The 16,299-nt window shown below is 39.0% G+C and overlaps 2 protein-coding genes across 8 annotated transcripts; both read left to right on the forward strand.

The window, feature by feature from the left end:
• The first annotated feature begins 1,520 nt into the window (after positions 1-1,520).
• LOC122082005 (serine/arginine-rich splicing factor RS40-like) lies at positions 1,521-6,012 on the forward strand. Of its 4 annotated transcripts, none has more exons than XM_042649475.1 (6): positions 1,521-1,676; positions 3,027-3,172; positions 4,501-4,613; positions 4,753-4,991; positions 5,133-5,561; positions 5,680-6,012. In XM_042649475.1, exons 2-6 carry the CDS (start codon positions 3,067-3,069, stop codon positions 5,714-5,716), a joined length of 924 nt encoding a protein of 307 aa, XP_042505409.1. In that variant the 5' UTR covers positions 1,521-1,676; positions 3,027-3,066; the 3' UTR covers positions 5,717-6,012. The 4 variants fall into 4 exon arrangements, with proteins under 4 accessions (XP_042505409.1, XP_042505410.1, XP_042505412.1 ...); XM_042649476.1 differs by lacking the exon at positions 1,521-1,676 and adding an exon at positions 1,941-1,964; XM_042649478.1 differs by lacking the exon at positions 1,521-1,676 and adding an exon at positions 3,979-4,319 and having other exon boundaries at positions 3,035-3,172.
• A 5,378-nt stretch (positions 6,013-11,390) lies between these two features.
• On the forward strand, positions 11,391-14,983 carry LOC122082481 (protein CELLULOSE SYNTHASE INTERACTIVE 3). 4 transcript variants are annotated; one of them, XM_042650083.1, is made up of 4 exons: positions 11,391-11,473; positions 11,643-11,843; positions 11,992-12,046; positions 13,024-14,983. In XM_042650083.1, exon 4 carries the CDS (start codon positions 13,059-13,061, stop codon positions 14,739-14,741), a length of 1,683 nt encoding a protein of 560 aa, XP_042506017.1. In that variant the 5' UTR covers positions 11,391-11,473; positions 11,643-11,843; positions 11,992-12,046; positions 13,024-13,058; the 3' UTR covers positions 14,742-14,983. The 4 variants fall into 4 exon arrangements, with proteins under 4 accessions (XP_042506017.1, XP_042506018.1, XP_042506016.1 ...); XM_042650084.1 differs by having other exon boundaries at positions 11,419-11,843; positions 11,968-12,046; XM_042650082.1 differs by having other exon boundaries at positions 11,419-11,843.
• The last annotated feature ends 1,316 nt before the right edge of the window (positions 14,984-16,299 follow it).

The raw sequence follows: 16,299 nt of genomic DNA on the forward strand, positions 1-16,299 counted from the left end.
CCATCAGGGTAAAAAAACTTGGCTCAAACCCTGTTTGGGCTCAGGGCAGGTCAGGGCGGGTTTGGGTTATCAGGGCCAAACTTTCACCCCTAATGATACCGATATAAATCGGATACAAAATTATTCTTTTTTGAATTTACAATATCCTTGATGATTGGATGAGACAAAACTTGTTAATGGTTTTGTTCAAACCATGTTTCGAATCAATCAATTTGAAAAAAGTGTAATAGGTTACAAGTAAAAATGAAGGGTAATCTGGGTATTTAAAACGAGCAATGGAGAAAAAGATGTAAAATTCAAAAAGCAAGGGAGTATCAATAAAAAAAATAAAAAATATGAGAGTTTTAGTAAACATAAGCCAAGTATAGGAGAGTGATAGTAAATTCCCCAAACAAGTTTGATAACATTCTCATTTTTGTATCGTTTTAAATGTGTTTTGTCATTTATTTCTCAATAATATTAGAAAAAAATAGCAAATGGTCAACATTTTTGTTTAAAACATGCTATGGTATTTTAACTTAACATCTCTCTCTCTCTCTCTCTCTCTCTCTCTCTCTCTCTCTAATTGACCTGGTTCTTTCCCCAACATGAAGTTGATTCGAAGAGCTACATGTATCATGATATCTATTTTCAACTAAAGTTTAACGAACGATCCTCAACATTGAGTTATAAACTGATACATCTATTGAAAATTGGTTCTAAATTGATGATTCTCAACTCCATTTGAACACACATCACTTCAAGAGTGCGTAAACTATGTTGACAACAATGAACAACATCATAGCCAATACACATTTTTTTGGATGAATAAACAATCCATTACGAAAAGAAACAAGAAAATACATTGAGCCTCGAAAAGAGGAAAAGACCAAGGAACAACCCTTAAGAAGAGGAGGGAGTCCTAATAGCTACATTCCTCAATAGGTCTTTGGATATTTTTAAAAATTTTTATTATGGTACATGGATTTGGAATTGATGTTGTATTAGACATATTGGATGTTATAATGAATTGTGAAATATATATGCATTAGTGATGGACGTTATGATTGTTTTGACCATTAGATTCTGGTGTCTAGATAATAATTCCTCAATTATATTAGTATATAATTATTTTTTTAAATCCAAACATTCAAAATTTGTATCGTCTGATTTCCATTTTTGTTGTTACCTTATTTTGTTTACTTTTTTTATTAGAAAATTTTACCCTTTAATACCTAAATCATCCATTTGTATTTTTTTTGGCCGATTTCCCATATTTACTAACTATGCTTTTGGGTTAATTGTAGATTTGTGGGCATCAAAGGCATTTTCTTTTTTTCTTGAGGACTCCAGGATGGTGACTGAACCCTACACGACAAAGAGCAGCAAAACTTTATCCTATGATGTTGAAAATCCGCAACACTCAAATTGTACGGACAAATATCGAAGTCCCAATCTGACCGTCCAAAATTGGACTGAACGTGACTGCCCTTTAGGTAAATTACCGGTTGGTCATAAGTTCCAACACAGGAAACACCTCTGGGATTATAAAGGGTATCGCGAGTAACAAGTAACGACTCACGAGCAAAGCATTTCAGCTTTCCTAACTTTCCCACTCCATCTCAGTTTTCCTTCCTCCCGCAAGGGCTGAAACTAGGGTTTTAGGGTTTGCAGAATTCGGATCTCCGTATTCGAGGGTAAGATATTCCAATTCCCAACTGTTTGTTCTTGATCTCGTGAAACATTTGCCAAGATAATTATATATATATTTTTTTCCTGATGGTAGATCTGCGTTTTGCTTTTGCTCGTTGATTTATTATGTTCTATACCCAGTTTGTGTCTTTGCTTCCATTTAATTTGTTAAAGTAGTTTATGGCTTTGCTTCCATTTAATTTGTTAACTGTATTCTTCGAAGAAGAACGAGAAGAAAGAAATCAATTAGGAGGAGACCCTTTTACGATATAGTGGATTCCTTCTGTCTCCTGGTACCTTTTTTTCAACATGTGATAAATTTTCAGTATTACATGAGAGTTTCTGACTTACTTATAACGTTAAAATTACCCCCTTTTTGGGGTATTTCCTTCATATGTTATTGTTTATGTTCATATTGTAATGTTTATTGTCCTTGTCTAAATTCGTTCTTGGTGTCTCTTGATGAATTTTCTGTTGCCTGTTTGATAATATTGTCAAAATTAGGTTTTGAAAGTAAACTCATTGTTCTGATAGAGAGAGTAAAGTCATTGCTGTGGTTTGATTTAAATAATGTTCTGCCCTCATAAATCGACACAGGTGACTATGTTAAGGCAGAATGTGATTGGTGCCTTAACTACACAATTTGGAATCTCTTAACTACACGATTTGGAATTTTTCTCAATGTTCAAGGCGCTTGGATATGATTTGTTATCACTTTCATTCCTGCTTGCTCTTAATTATCAGTAACTCAGTATGCCTTTGGTAGTTCATTTGTGTGAGGTGGTTTGGAAGCTTAGGTATGCATACTATTGTGATGAAATGTGTGTGTACAAGTGTATGGCCATTTTGAGCAAGCAACTATTATTGCTTTTGGAGAATTGGATAGTGGTGCAATGTTTTTTCTTTAATGAATTTATATCAGATTATTCTGCTATTGAAGTCTTGGTGTTCAGAGCTTAACTGCTCTTGCCACTGAAAAAACTACCAAACCCTTCTCCAGGTTTGGGGAATCCGATCTGATATTTCTATCAAGCATAAGTTTTAAATAAGGAATATTGAAAGGCAAACTATTGAGTGGTACTGATGTTTCCGGGTGTACATAAGATATGCTAGGCAGTGGGGTTCTTCAAGGCGTATAATGAAATATGGAATCTCAAGTGTGTCAACACTCTAAATAATACTTCCATAGTGGAATTTTACAATCTACATTGACTCTTACTGCATTTTCTGTGTTTTCCACTCTTAAGTTTGTTATATTTAATAGTGATGATTGGGTTCTGTGGATTTTTTTACTTCTTTTAATATATATTTACCTTTTTCTTTTCTTCCCCCACCCCTTTTTTTTGGCATCGAAGGTTGAAGAAGAATATATTTAATCTTGTGCTCCTGGTGAAAATGAAGCCCATATTTTGTGGAAACTTTGAGTATGAAGCACGGCAGTCTGACCTTGAGCGACTTTTTGGCAGATATGGAAAGGTTGACAGGGTGGATATGAAGTCTGGTTCGTTGGCTTTTCCGTTAACTTATGATTTTTTTTTTCTACAACTAAGTGCATATGTTTTATTTACTCCACTACCTTCTAATATTTATTAGAAGTTCATATTTCTTGGTTCTGTTAGCTGGTTCTTCCCTCATTCCCCGCCCCCTAATGCTTAGGATTGATTTTTTGAAACCATTTTTTTTCTGAATGTGAAAGTATTGGATCAGAGAGCTATTGACTGTATTCAAGTTTTTGACGTTAAATTAAAACTAGAGTTCTGAACTAGGACACCAATACCACTCAGTTTCAGCATGCATACCACGGAAGTGCACATGTCCACAAATATTGAGATATCAGACATGGGTGGGAAAGGGATGACCATTTGAGACTATGTGGATATCATATGTTCCAACTCTTACATGTACTAAATTGAATCATAATGCCCATTTAGGGCAATGCTATTGTGAAAGTACATAATGGAACTTGAATTATCAATCTGTGAAAGACATCATAACTGAAATGGCCTGAAATAGAAGAAGAGTAATGTGTGGTAAAAGTTTATACTACATAGATTCAATGCGTCGGTGGGTCCTTCAGTATAAGTCAATCATGCAAGGACAAATCCACTCCCACAAAGGCGGCTGCGTCTAAGTCTGTTTCTGTGCTGGTTCCTCGCTTGTATGGTTGCAACAAATCCAGACAACAGGACGTGGCGATGGCAATCCTACCTTGTTGGGGTCGTTGTGGGGTTTCAGGATGTGTTTAAGAAATGCAAGTCTTGTTTTTTGCAGTGTAAGCCCCAACGCTCAAAAGTTTCTTTGGCGCAGGAATATCTTGGATCATCCAATTTCTTCCTGGCTGATGGATGGGCTAGTATGACATTCCTTTCCTGCAGTGCCCGAGCTTCCTCTTCTTATGTTTTTTCAGAAGAGCTGATCTGATCTGCCATGGCACCGCCATTCCACATTTCCCCAAGAGACCATTGCTTTTCATTCCTCATGACCTTCGACCAGACTTCATTTTCAGACATGTCTCAAGGTAGAACCCTTGCTGATCATGTGGCCAGAGGCAGCAGAATAGATGGAGAAGGCACTCTATGTTCGTTGACCTCCCATGAGACACCACTTTTGGCTTCTTATTCATTGACATCATTTAGTTCATGCTAAAGGTCTGTCTCTGATTTTCTGGTCACTTAGATTCTGGTTTTTGCAGAGATGGCCAGATGATGTGTTTAGTGGTAGAACTTTGTGTTTCTGTTGGTGGCAATGCCATCTCATTTTAAAAAAGGATTCTTAATTAGTTGACTGTATTCTTTGTTCAAAGAATATTTTTTGCGTTGTGGCCACTAGGCTTTGCGTTTGTCTATATGGATGATGAGCGAGATGCTGAGGATGCAGTTCGAGCACTCGACCGGACAGAATTTGGTAGGCAGGGGCGCCGGCTTCGTGTTGAATGGACAAAGGTAGCATATTTTCCTTTTTGATTATAGTGAAAGGTAGCACTTAATTGGTCTAATGTTGTGATACTTTCAGTATTTTCTGTCAATTTGTTTGATAATGCATTTCCTTTTAGGCCTCTCAAATCTAAATATCTAATTGCAGCAAGAACGTAGTATCAGAAGGCCTCCAGGGGGTTCAAGAAGATCTGCAGCTAATTTGAGACCCACTAAGACTTTGTTTGTTATTAATTTTGACCCTGTTCATACTCGGACAAGGGACTTGGAGAAGCACTTTGATCCATATGGAAAAATACTGAATATAAGGATCAGAAGGAATTTTGCTTTCATTCAGTATGAAACACAAGAAGATGCCACTAAAGCACTGGATGCAACAAACACGAGGTATATCTCTTGCTTATATCTACATTTCCTTGGATGCACTGGGACTGCAGTATCTCAACATTTTTTTTCATATGTCTTGTTATTAACATTCTTTTTAGAAAACTAAGTTGTTGAGAATGTGTTACATAATGTCATATGCAGCAAGTTGAGGGATCGAGTTATTTCTGTGGAATATGCTGCCCGAGATGATGTTGAAAAAAGAAATGGGTACAGCCCTGATAGACGCCGTGATAGGTCACCTGAGAGGAGGAGCCGTGATCGTGGGCGTTCACCGAGCCCTTACCGAAGAGAGAGAGGTAGTCCTGATTATGGCCGTGGACCCAGCCCATATGCTAGGCCTGAACGTCGTGACAGGTCACCTGAGAGGAGTCGTGATAGGTCACCTGAGAGGGGTCGTGACAGGTCACCTGAGAGGAGGAGCCGTGATCATGAACAATCGCCGAGCCCTTACCGAAGAGAGAGAGGTAGTCCTGATTATGGCCGTGGACCCAGCCCATATTATAGGCCTGAACCAAGGGCGAGTCCTGATCTTGGTACAACTGAAAGCCCTCTCTATGAAAGAGATGTCAGGTAATGTCTTACTTTTTAAGTTTCTGCGAGATGGTTTCATTTTTCTTATGTTTATTATTCCTTCTTGATTTCATGCTCAACAATGTAGCTGGCTTATTTATTTTTAATGGTGATGCAGCCGATCACCCCCAGCACGCGAAAGATCTCAATCTTGAGTGCACTATTGGGTGTAAAAGATTTATTTGTTGTTCCCTCTGTCACAGAAGCCCAGAGGGGCCGACATGATATCAGCAATTTTCATGGAGCAATCTTGAACTGTAAGATATGCTTCTGAACTGGTGGATAGGGATAATGTGGTGCAGATCATACTTTAGTTTTTCCTTAATTTGATTAGTTTTGAACGGATTCTGTTATCTTCTCAAAACCATGTAAGGTGTACAATGTTGTTCTCTTTTGCTTCACAAAATTCTCTAAAACTCCCTAGATTGGTTTTGGAAGATGGGAAGTTAAACCTCTGCGTCATGCCCCCTCTTTTTCATATGATTGAAATATATTCCAGCAGCATATTTATGGTTTGAGTAATGGGTATCAGATTGGGGCGAATTGGCTGGTTTGAATTGGAATCAGTTGAGCTGATTTGATTTGCGGGATTCACCTAATTCCACTACCACTCCAGAATTTCAAGACATGTTTTTAATCCCTTGCCTTTTTTTTTTTTTTGTTTTTTGGTAAATAGATTCTTTATAGATAATGCCAAGGGAAACACAAGGCTTCAGTGTTGCACAAATCATAAAGCCAGGGAGTGGATGGTGGCCAAACTGTCTTTCTTGGCAAAAGACAAGGCCCTCTGGGGGCAAGGGAGTGTGCAACACTGTTGACGCCCCCTGAAACATAAGAAAATTTACAGCACGTAAAAGAGGCAGCATACTGGCAGATATCGTAAAGGATGGGAACAGCTTGGAGGGGCATTTCCTGCATTGGAGATGAGCTGAACCACTTTGCTATAATCCGACTCGACTAGCGGGTGGGTGATCCCCAGATTGCATGCCACAGAGAGACCCATTCTGATGCTAATAGCTTCCCCTATTAGAATGTTCGAGAATCTCGGTGGCTCCGATATTGCCATCGTTTGATATCCTTCACCATTCCCACTCCACCTATTGCAGCCTCATGGGTATGCACATCATCACGGTTCAGTTTAATGAATGAAGTGACGGGAGGAGACCATGATAAAGGTTGAACCATGGGACATAAGAGGGGAATCCCAGAATCAGCACTTGATGGGAAGTTGGAATTCCAGAATTCCTTAAAGGATCGTTGGGCTAGGTGAATTACGTCCGTAGGTGACTGATTCTTTTTCCCAAAAACGAACTCATTCCTGGCCAACCACAAATGCCAGTAAATGAAAGAACAGACGTTTAAATCGGCAGCTGCGTTCTTCTTGTCACTGTGTACCATAGAATCCCAACTCTCCAACTACTTGGATAGTTTTTAATCACCAGAGAGAGGGAGGGAGGACAACCGAACCAAACGGCTCTCGCGAAGGGGAAAGAAAACAGAATGTGGTCATTGGTTTTGAGAGCGAAACCGCACCTTTGACACGAAACATCTGTCTTCATATGTCAAGCTTGAAGATCTGCATCAGAAGCTAACCCATGAGCACAAGACCTCCACAAGAAAGTGCGGATTTTAGGCAAGGTTCTACAGCTCTAGATCCGCTTCCATGTTTTATCTGGGACCAATTCCCATGAATGGGGGTGAGAGGAGGCATGAAGAGTCCCTTGCCTTCTAGGATAGTGGCAACTGGACTGGATGAAGCACCACCACTATTGTGAGAGACCTAACTTTACACCCGGGGGACCAAAAATTCTGCAACCATTGATGAGGTACTTCGGCTGAACCACTACACTTAGATTCAAGGTGGTTGTTGCAGAGTGTTTTTGCCATTGATTCCGGAGTGGGGATCGAACCAGAGTGGTGGTTGTCGTTGAGATAAGGTTGTTGAGATTCTTGCTTTTTACAAGCTAGGAAGGGATTACGCCAAATAGACTTAGGGTTAGTGGCAAAAGTAGGAAAACCGCTAGGTTAGAGTATGAGTCAAAATGCTAAGGTATTATTCTTGGTAGTTGATATAGGTATTTCCTACTAGGTTAGAGTGAGTCAAAATACTAAGGGATTATTCTTGGTAGTTGACATAGGTAAGGATATCAGACCCCTCTAAATTTTGTATCGATCATTTTTTTTTTTTATTATTATTTTTTGAAAACAATGGGTATCTAGGCCAAAGGCCTAACTAGTCCCACGGGTTCATATTGACCCGACAATCACATGGATCGTGCCAAACATGGGTTGAATGAAACCATTCAACACAGTGAAAACAGTGAAGAACACTAAACACTTCCCTGTGAGTGGTCTTAAGGAGGTAAGAGGAGTTGAATCCATAATCACACATTTCAACTACCCCTTGGGGTTTATCAATCATTATCTCTCATTCCCTTCACTATTGAATTATCACTCTTTCCTCTACAATTTTATTCATTTGCCTATTAAGATTTTTTGGTAGAGGAAGAATTTTTATCAGACCACAAATAGTCTATATCAAATTCAACCCCTTTCTTGGGTTGCCACAATCCTACAAGAGGCACGCTTGACGTCGACTTGAGCTCATTTTACTTCGACATATGGCATTTGTGGTTGAAGTAAAATATTATCATGAAGGCCTTCGGTCTTTTTGTTCTATTTTGAGATGGGTTAGGTTTAGTTGAATTCGATTTCATTAAAAACTTTGAGAACATAAAACTTTTGCTCCAAAAACCCAAATTTAGATTTCAAAGGCATTTTGAATCTAAATATTTTTGAATGGTATGAAATTCAAGGACTATTTTGGTCAACAAAATTTACTTCCAAGCGGATCCCACGTGACTAAAGTAGAATTTTTTTCAAATTGAGGGTAAATAAACTCATTGGCAAACCAATTATAAGAATGAAGAAATTTATCATTAAAATCATTTCATTTGGAATATTTGGTGGATTTTAAAGTCAGCTAATCACATTTTAACTTAATTAACCCTATAAGGGATTTTGATCATTTTACCTGAATGATACTTGACGTCGAGATTATAGGGAATCTCCCTTGCCGCAAAACATAATCTTCCCCTACTCTTCAAATTAACGGCTGTTCATCATTGCAATGAGCGTCTTTGGGATGACAAAATGAGGGATTCAACTCCTCTGTGGCGCAACATGGTATCTAACACACATTCAACGACCAAAAACACTTTGGTACAGAGCCCAAGGTGGTCGCACGCAACCCAAGATGTTTTTAGGCGTTGGATATGCGCCGGACACTATGTTGCACCATAGAGGATTCAAATCCAAAAATGAGTTGTCTACAACTTCTCACTCCTCATGAATTATACAGTTTCACCATTGGTTATATATCTACTTGAAGTGTAAGATGTTGATATAGACAACATGTAAATCCCTCTCTCATTATTTAATTAGAGTTCGAAAAATGAAGGGTTAAAACAGCTCATGTCCTTGTTATGAACAAAACATCCAAAAATCTAAGCCTCAATTAATCCTTGTCGGGAGAAACAGATATTGTGACTCAATTCATGAACCATCTACCTCATTCCTCATTACAACCCTTTTGCTAAGTTTAAAGTTTACCACCAATTGATTAATTATATATAGAAATAATTGTGGATATTTATAATAATAGTGCGAGATTGTTGTTCAGTTGTGTGAATTCTTGCGTGCACTGGTGCCCACATTTTCAAAAGGACTCAGTTTCTCTTAACACATGAAGAAAGAATTTTTAATCCGACCTACAATTGAATTAGAGAAAGGTATTTCAAATCTTCAGTAATTGAGGGGCAAGAGTTAATGATGACATTTACTCTTCTCCCAGACTAATCAAAGCTCATTTAAATCAGTATTCATATTGGTGATGTTGCTACGTAGAAAAACTAATATCATTTTAATAAATAAGAGATCTACCAGATTTTAACATTTAATGAACAATCTTTAGTACTTTACTCAAGTTGTACCACTTAAAATAATGTCACATTTTGAAACAAGTGGGATACATTGAATTATCTTAGCGAAAAATAAAATTTAAAGAAAAGAGGCAGCTTCTCTCACTTATGACAAAGAAATAATTTCTTCGCCAATGGGTCTGTGTGTTTTGAGATGGGCATCGGGAACAATTGAGAGGGCATTATCGATGGGTTCCACAGAGAAAAAAAGCAACCCTTTCTGAGGGGAAGCCAGGATCACAAATTCATTTGTGAAAAGGATTTCCAGTGACCAACTTTGAGCAAACTTGATACGGAAGTTCTGTTTAATGCATGTCCCATCTCCCAATCTTTGATAGTTGTATCGATGTGAACCACTCTATTCAAATGTATGAGATGGATTGTCAGCATCATATATAGATGGGTTGCACAGAGATCGACTACACTATGGATTGCCAACTCAAAGTGTCTAGCCAACTGGTACTTCACCAATATCATTTATTTCATTTTCTTCATGACAACCTCACCATGTCATGAATAATGGTCCCCCTCTAGATGAAAAAAGTCCACGGCGATGCTTCAAGGTGGTTCCTCAAGATCAGGGACTCAAAAATCGGTTTCAAGTGATCCATATTCGATAGAAAAGTTTTGTTATTTTTTAAGAAAAATATCTCTGTGGATTAATTTTTGCTCTTGTATCTAATAGACTGACATTGGTTATATGAATTTCTATTGATAAAATTGATTTTCATATGATACACCATGGGAGATTCCTCACATGATAAAAAAATATCATTTACCTGACCTTGTTTGTTTGAATATTATTTTTTTGTCCTCTATGTAAGTGAAAGTGAAGCTAGAGTTTAGATTCTCTACATGGGGTCTAGGGCCAATCAAGTAAAAGCTCCATTCATCTGACCCTGGGTGTGGCACATGCACCCAAAATCAAGAGGGGACGAGATGACTGTCCCACCCAATAATTTGCATATATTTCACCTCTCTATGCTTCCCTGCGTATTCCCATTGACCCTTGTCTTAGTGCAAGGACCATGACAAGATATCAATTTCTTTTAAGGGTTAAAAAACCAATCAAACCTACATATTGAACAAAAAAGAAAAAAAGAAACCTACATGATACAAAAATCCAAAAACTGTCACATAATAGATTAATTGTTTGTTCTGTTAAGTACACAACATTAAACGAATAATGGGCTGACATTACCTTTCCCATTGGGCTAAAATTCAAAATCTACCTGGCCCATCCACTTTTGATTTTCACCTTCCAAAATCCTCCATGTAGGGCCAAGTGGCAACCCCTCTACGGTCCCGTCCGTACACGATGAAAGTGTTCACTCGCACGCATGGCACAACTGGGGTCGCATGATGGCCGTACGATTAGGACAAGCAGAAATCCCTACCCTTTATGTGTTTTTGATTTAAGTAAACAAAAACACATTAATTTGCCAATCAAAATATTCAAATCCCTAAACCAGTCCCCTGTCCTGGGCCCAGGCCCACAGCCCACTTGCCTGGACGGTCGGTTGTTGCCTATTCAAAAAGGCATTTTGTCTGACAAGTGCACACGTGTCATGAGTAATAGCTGTTAAAATGAAACTTTTATTTTGGGTTTAGGAAAGGGTAACTCGTCCAGCTGTTCCCAATTCCCACGCGTCACTCGTCTGTTGATATAAGCTTCCACCTCGGTAACGTTAAAAAAATTTCAAAAATATTACTTTTCGAATTACTACGTCGTCGGTGACGGTCGGATCTGCTACACCTTCGCCTCGTAGCCGTCGGATCTTTTCAAGCATGCTCGACATTTAAGCCATGTCCGGAGCAAGAGTCTCTCTCTACTCTAGTCTTGCATACTCTCTTCTTTCTCTCTCTATCGCAGAGAGAAACTGGCGACAGATACAGAGAGAAAGAGAGAAAGAGAGAGGAGATTTGAAGAAGGTTTTGATTTTGATTTTTGAATGGGATCGTTTCCTTCTTATTATTAAATGATTTTATTCTGTCTTCTTCCTCTACTCAGACTACTGCCTCCATAGCTACCCTTCTCTGTTTCTCAGATTCTTCTGTCATCGTGTTGTTTTCTTCTTCATTTTTTTTTCTTTTTATTTAGGGATTCGAGATTCGACCGTTTGATGTCTTCCACGTTTGGGAAAGTGATAAGAGTTCTTCTATGGGTTACTTTTGCTTCCGGAGTAGATGGCAAGTTCCCTGTTTTATGATCGAAAGAGATAAAGATCAAAGAGGGTTGAAGATCAAGCTACTGGGTTGCTTCTCAAAGGAGAAAAAAAAAACAGTTCTTGGGTCCCTAAAGGTTGATCTTTGAAGCTACTTACCTGCTTTTCTTTCTATGATTCCTATCCGTGCACTTTCAGAGCTTTTCCTTTTCCCCTTCTCTTTTTATTTTAGAAAATTTCAGTTTGGCCTTTTTTTCTCAGCTTCCACATTGTTACATCTTACAGAAAAACGGTGAAGGTGTCATTCTCTTTGGATGCTGAGGAAGAAAAGCCATTCAAGGTATTTTTGTAATTTTCCTCTGAAAACTTTGTTCCTTTTTCTTTTTTCAATTGAGGTTGGAGAAATTCTAATACACTCCATACTTCATAGTTGTATATAGGAAATGAGTAATTTCTTATCTTTAAAGCGAAGTCTTTGGTTTTAATTTTTGCAATTTTCAAAGTTGAAGTTATTGATTCTGTAAGATTCAACAAGAAAGTAGGAAAGGGTTCTCAATAGAGTATGGAATCTCTCATATCCCACCTAATCATGCATCTCTGAAAGGCATCCTAGAGGTATTTTTATAAATGGATTTGATCACTAATGTGTATTTCCATAAGTACCCTGGATCCATCAGAAAAGAGAGTAGGAGAGGAAATTTTGGGTAGTTGAATCATGAATGAGTGTGTATCTAGACCTGGTTTGGTGTAAAGTTAGCAGATTTGGCCCTCATGGGTTCTTCATGTAAAGGTTGAGATGGTATGTTGGCGACAGAATGACTATATTGTCCTAGAGTTTTCTGGTACTGTGATGTATAATAATGACATTGAGCTGTGGTTTTGTTTGGTTGAAGTGGGTCAGTTTTGGTAATTTGGTTTTACTTTTGGCGGGGCAGTTGGAAGTATAGCGGTTGAAAACCGTTACGGTTTCATTCTTCTTCTCATTTGCATTCATTGCATCCTCTCTATATAAAACTTAGGAAGGACTCGTGGGTCTTCATTAGGTAATTTGATCTTGTTGGTCGCACATTGGTTTCAGTAAACGAGCTATCTGTGTTTGGTAGACTCTAGGAGATCCAGATCATGGACCTTCTTTCCTTTCCTAATCTTTTTAATTTATTATCCATGACTGATTGCAACTGCTCCTCCTTATAAATGCAATATGAAATCCTCCTATTCCACTTTTCATTTCTGTAACAAATAACAAATTTGTACCTTCTTGTTGTCTGGATTTTCATCTTTAAGCGTTAGTTCCTCTGAATTCTGGGTTCTTTTTAGGTACTGTATTCTCTAGGTTGATACCCAGACAGATCATGGTGGAAGAGGGAGGGGGGGAGGTGTTGGTCAACAACCGTCCAGCTGATGAGTGGCTATCGCGTGCTCAAGAACTTGTACCGACGGTGCTTCAGAAAGCAAGGGAAGTCAAGGGGTTCCCTGGTCGATGGAAGATGATAATTTCCAAACTGGAGCAGATCCCTTCTCGTTTATCGGATTTGTCGAGTCATCCTTGCTTCTCAAAGAATACTCTATGCAAAGAGCAATTGCAGGTTGTGTGCAAGACACTGGGTGAGGCAATTGAATTGGCAAACCTGTGCGTGGAAGAGAAATATGGGGGAAAGCTTCGGATGCAAAGTGATCTCGATGCTTTGTCTGCCAAGTTGGATTTAAACTTGCGGGATTGTGGGCTGCTGATCAAGACTGGAGTGCTTGGAGAGGCCACCTTGCCTTTGGCTGTGGCTCGTTCATCTGCAGAGCCAGAGGCTACCTCGAATTCTAATATGCGGGAATTGCTAGCCCGTCTTCAAATTGGGCACTTGGAGGCAAAGCATCGGGCACTGGACAGCCTTGTTGAAGTCATGAAAGAAGATGAGAAGACTGTGTTGTCTGTACTGGGACGGAGCAATATCTCAGCTTTAGTCCAATTACTTACTGCAACATCACCTAGAATTCGGGAAAAGACGGTCACAATCATCTGCTCACTTGCAGAGTCAGGGAGTTGTGAAAGTCTGCTTGTTTCTGAAGGCGTGCTTCCGCCATTGATCAGGTTGGTTGAATCTGGGAGCACAGTGGGAAAGGAGAAAGCCACAATTTCCCTCCAGAGGTTATCAATGTCTGCAGAAACTGCTCGTTCAATTGTTGGGCATGGTGGAGTCCGTCCTTTAATTGAGATCTGTCGTACAGGGGAGTCGGTTTCACAGTCGGCAGCTGCTGGTACCCTGAAGAATTTGTCAGCTGTGCCAGAGGTGAGGCAGCTTCTAGCTGAAGAAGGGATTGTCAGGGTCATGATCAATCTCCTTGATTGTGGGATAGTGTTGGGTTCTAAAGAGTATGCTGCTGAGTGCTTGCAGAATCTCACTTCCGGCAATGACAATCTGAGAAGATCTGTTATCTCAGAAGGTGGAGTCCGGAGTCTGTTGGTTTACCTTGATGGTCCATTGCCCCAAGAATCTGCAGTGGGTGCATTGCGGAATCTGGTGGCTTCAGTTTCCATGGATGTTCTTCTTTCACTCAGTCTTCTTCCTCGATTGGTACATGTGCTTAAAGCTGGATCCATCGGTGCACAGCAAGCGGCTGCATCTGCAATTTGCAGGGTTTGCAGCTCAACAGAGATGAAGAGATTAGTTGGCGAAGCTGGGTGTATTCCTCTGCTTATCAAACTGCTTGAGGCTAAAACAAACATTGCAAGAGAGGTTGCTACCCAAGCAATTTCAATGTTAGTGACAGTTTCACAGAACTGCAGAGAAATCAAACAGGATGTGAAGAGTGTTCCGAATCTGGTCCAGTTGCTTGATCCAAGCCCTCAGAACACAGCTAAGAAGTATGCTGTTTCCTGTCTTGGATCTCTCTCCTCGAGCAAGAAATGCAAGAAATTGATGATCTCTTATGGAGCTATTGGGTATCTCAAGAAGCTGTCTGAGATGGACATTCCAGGAGCCAAGAAGCTGCTTGAGAGGCTTGAAAAAGGAAAATTGAGAATTTTGTTTAGCAGGAAATAACAGGGTTGGCACTAAGTGCCCTCTGTGTAATGAAGTATCTTGATCTCACTACAACTGTTAATGTGTAACTTCAATGTTTCATTGTCTGTGTGAAGCAAAGTAGTTAGGAGATATAAACTGGAATGCTTGTATGTTTTTATCTTCACTTGGTATATGTGAAATATATACATTCCAGTTATTGTATAACAGCTGAATGCTCCTTTGCTAATACATGATTATAGATGTCCTTTCCACTTTGCCAAGGGGCTGCTTCTCTCTGTTCACTTTTAACATTTCACAAAGATTATTAGGGTTACCAGAATGCTGTTGTAATGACTCTGGAATGCTTTCCTACCTGGTCTGTTTATATAGGTATCTCTTGCATTTACTATGATATATACCTCCAAATATGACATAAAATCGTTCACTTCCTAATTTTTCTCTATGGGTTCTTTGATCTATATGCATCTTGAGAACAGATATCTGGTATTCAGTCTGTCTCAAACAGATTTGTCACTAGTATGGAAATCTTTTCTATATCCTTGAACTCATTTTATCTATGTGTAATAATTGTTGAAAGACTACATAAAGATTGGTTTTTGTGCTATTCAGAAAGTGTTTAGCATTTACTGTCAAAGTGTTTCAGAATGGACACCTAAATCTTATTCAAGCTGGCAATCTTGTTAGAAGGGACAGAAGCAGAGAAGCTTATTGGGAATGCTGATTTGAAACAGTACTCAAACTGGACCAGCCAAGAAAACTGGTTTGAAATGTCAAGTTGTCAATATTGGTGGGTCTAACCATTATTCATTCCGCCAACTGTCCAACCCTAACCCACTGGTATTAAAGAGTGGATGGATCTAGAGTCAATTGGTACACACCAATGATTGGATCTGCACCAATGAAAACCATAAATTTCATACAAAGTAAATGAATGGATCTTTTCCCTCTGCCTTTTAGTTTTAGATAGTGAAAAGGGTTTGCCTCATTAGTCCATCCTGCTCCTGAAAGTTAAACCACAACTCAACTTGTGAAGTCTGTCTCGAATTCTTGATTTGTTCTGAAGGATGATTCACTCTGACATATTTTGGTGGCGACCTGAATGGAATGTTTTTTAATATCTATGATGGAAGCAAAGGGGTTGGGCCTAGCACTGGTCTCGTATACACCTTTATACATGGTTCGACCAGATTGATCACAACTCGATGGATCGACCCGTGACTTGGAGGAGTATATAATGTACTATGAGCAATTTAATATAATTTGGGGAGTTTTTCGAGTTAATATTTTAGGGTAAATTTTCTCGCTATTGCTTGGGTGTATTCTCTCTTCTACATAATAAAAGCACACCACATTGATGTATGAACCTCATTAAATGTCTGTACATGGTGCGAATTTGTCTTTATTTATTTCCGTATTAATTGATGTTTGCTATAACACAACCCATAACTCAAATAATCTTATTGTCTAATCAATTGATAACTGTGGGCTACTGGGCTGTGAAAAGTGTCACCTTCTAAAAGAAATAAAGAAAAAAAATATATATTTGAAAACATTGTTACGTTGGATCTTACCACAG

Source organism: Macadamia integrifolia, chromosome 6 (genome assembly GCF_013358625.1).
Source record: "Macadamia integrifolia cultivar HAES 741 chromosome 6, SCU_Mint_v3, whole genome shotgun sequence".
Taxonomy (NCBI): domain Eukaryota; kingdom Viridiplantae; phylum Streptophyta; class Magnoliopsida; order Proteales; family Proteaceae; genus Macadamia; species Macadamia integrifolia.